Here is a 1,980-nt window from a genome sequence, read left to right as displayed (position 1 = left end):
CCTCGCATTTCTGCGACGTTTCCTCCCTGACGCTCGAATCGAGGATCCGAGGGATGTTTGGCACCGGCTCGGAATCCGGGCCCCGGGGGGGCGAGGGGGCGGGACAGAGGGTTTTGTGAGCTTTGGATTTGGACACGCCGTGTGTGTGTGTGTGTGTGTGTGTGAAGGTGGAATGCGTTCTATCCTGGTGTAGAGATTCCACACGTTCTTCCTCTTCCTTCTGCACTCGGGCAGGAGGAAATGATGTCATATGGATTTTACGATGCATGTAGACTTTAACAGACTCCAGCACCCTTTCAGCTGGACCTGCACTCGTCCTTGCGGACATACGGCCGTCCCTCGTTCACCTGGATGGAGGAATAATAACAGGACAGTTATCTTTAAAGACTCTGACTGTAATATGACCTTAATAACAGTGCGCTCATGGAGGCAGAAGCATCTCGCTGCACACGTTTCCTTATTGTTTGCTTTGTTTTTTCGACAGTATTATTATTGACTGATGTGAAATGGTGACGTTCTGATATCCAGAGTTTCACACTGACTCACTAACTGTCGTTGTGCGGTTAGCGTTCACGTCTCCTCCCTTCCTCTCTGTCACTCTTTCGTTTCCTTTGTCTCGTATGCTAGAGTTACAACATACGCAGGTGTCCCTGTCTGAGTCCCGTCACTAATCCCTGTTTGCTTTTCTTGTGTGTGTTTAGATTCCCAAGGTGTTCAAGAGTGTGGCGAGCACTGGTGCGTGGTGGCGTACTGGGAGGAGAAGACGCGCGTCGGCCGCCTCTATTCGGTCCGCGAGCCATCGCTGGACATCTTCTATGACCTACCTCAGGGCACGGGCTTCTGCCTGGGCCAGCTGGGCTCGGAGAGCCGCAGCGCACTCGTGCACATGGTGCGACCCAAAATCGGCTACGGCATCCAGCTGAGCCGCGAGTCCGACGGCGTTTGGGTGTATAACCGCAGCCGATACCCCATCTTCATCAAATCAGCCACGCTGGACGACCCTTCATCACGAACGCTGCTCGTGCACAAGGTCTTCCCCGGGTTCTCCATAAAAGCCTTTGACTACGAGAAGGCCAAGAGCCTGCAGAGACCCAACGATCACGAGTTCAGCCATCAGCCTCGCGCCGGATTCACCGTTCAGATCAGCTTCGTTAAGGGCTGGGGTCAGTGCTACACCAGACAGTTCATCAGCAGCTGCCCCTGCTGGCTCGAACTCATCTTCAATAACCGATAACCACAAGCCCCGCCCACTCCACTTCCCCTCCCCTCTTCCTCTGTCGCCATGGACACGGACTGGCCCTGACCTCGTTTTTGGGACTATTTGCTTTTTTTTTTTGTGACAGAGTGAGAAAAAAAAAAGTTCTCCAGAAGATTTTACGAGAGAAAAAAAAAAAAACGAAAGAAAGGAAAACCCACGACGGGTTTTTATTAAAGACTTTAAAAGATTTAATTAAGTGAAATAAAAGTTCAAATGTATTGTTATATATAAATATATTATTACTTGTAAATACGAAGACGTTTTATATGCATCGTTATTTATGTATTGTGCAGTGTGTTGATAGAAATAGAAAAGATGCACTTTGCTTAATATAAATGCACACCGGAGAAATGCCAAAATTAAAAAAAAAAAAAATCTAAATTATTTCTGTCTTCGGGTGTTTTTGTTCCCCCCCCCCCCGGCTCCGTTTGGTGTCCGAAGGTTTGTCGATTCTTTCGTGTGAAAACTGAAGCTACGATGATGATGATGATGATGTCGCTAAAACACGTAAACGTGAGGTTTTACCCGCTGCTGTAGTCTGAATCACACAATCTGAGACATGTTCAATATCCCAGACTCTTATTATCTTCCTTATCTGATACTGTTATCTATAGAAAATAGACAAAAGCAGGTCATGGGGGTTAAAAGCATCATATCTGCAGCTCCTTTACGCAGGTAGTTAGCTTAGCACGCAGTCTGTAGACGTTAGCTAGGCTAAAACT

General features: G+C 47.7%; 1 protein-coding gene across 1 annotated transcript in view; it reads left to right on the top strand.

Moving 5' to 3' along the window:
- smad7 (SMAD family member 7) overlaps positions 1 to 1,380 on the top strand; it is a 20,679-nt gene extending 19,299 nt beyond the window's left edge. The window contains exon 4 of the mRNA XM_060890665.1: positions 702 to 1,380. Within this exon, the coding sequence (XP_060746648.1) occupies positions 702 to 1,234 (533 nt within the window). The 3' untranslated portion in view covers positions 1,235 to 1,380. The remainder of the gene's footprint in view (positions 1 to 701) is intronic.
- The last annotated feature ends 600 nt before the right edge of the window (positions 1,381 to 1,980 follow it).

The sequence above is a fragment of the Tachysurus vachellii genome, chromosome 17 (genome assembly GCF_030014155.1).
Source record: "Tachysurus vachellii isolate PV-2020 chromosome 17, HZAU_Pvac_v1, whole genome shotgun sequence".
NCBI lineage: Eukaryota > Metazoa > Chordata > Actinopteri > Siluriformes > Bagridae > Tachysurus > Tachysurus vachellii.
This window is presented reverse-complemented; position numbering and strand designations above follow the sequence as displayed.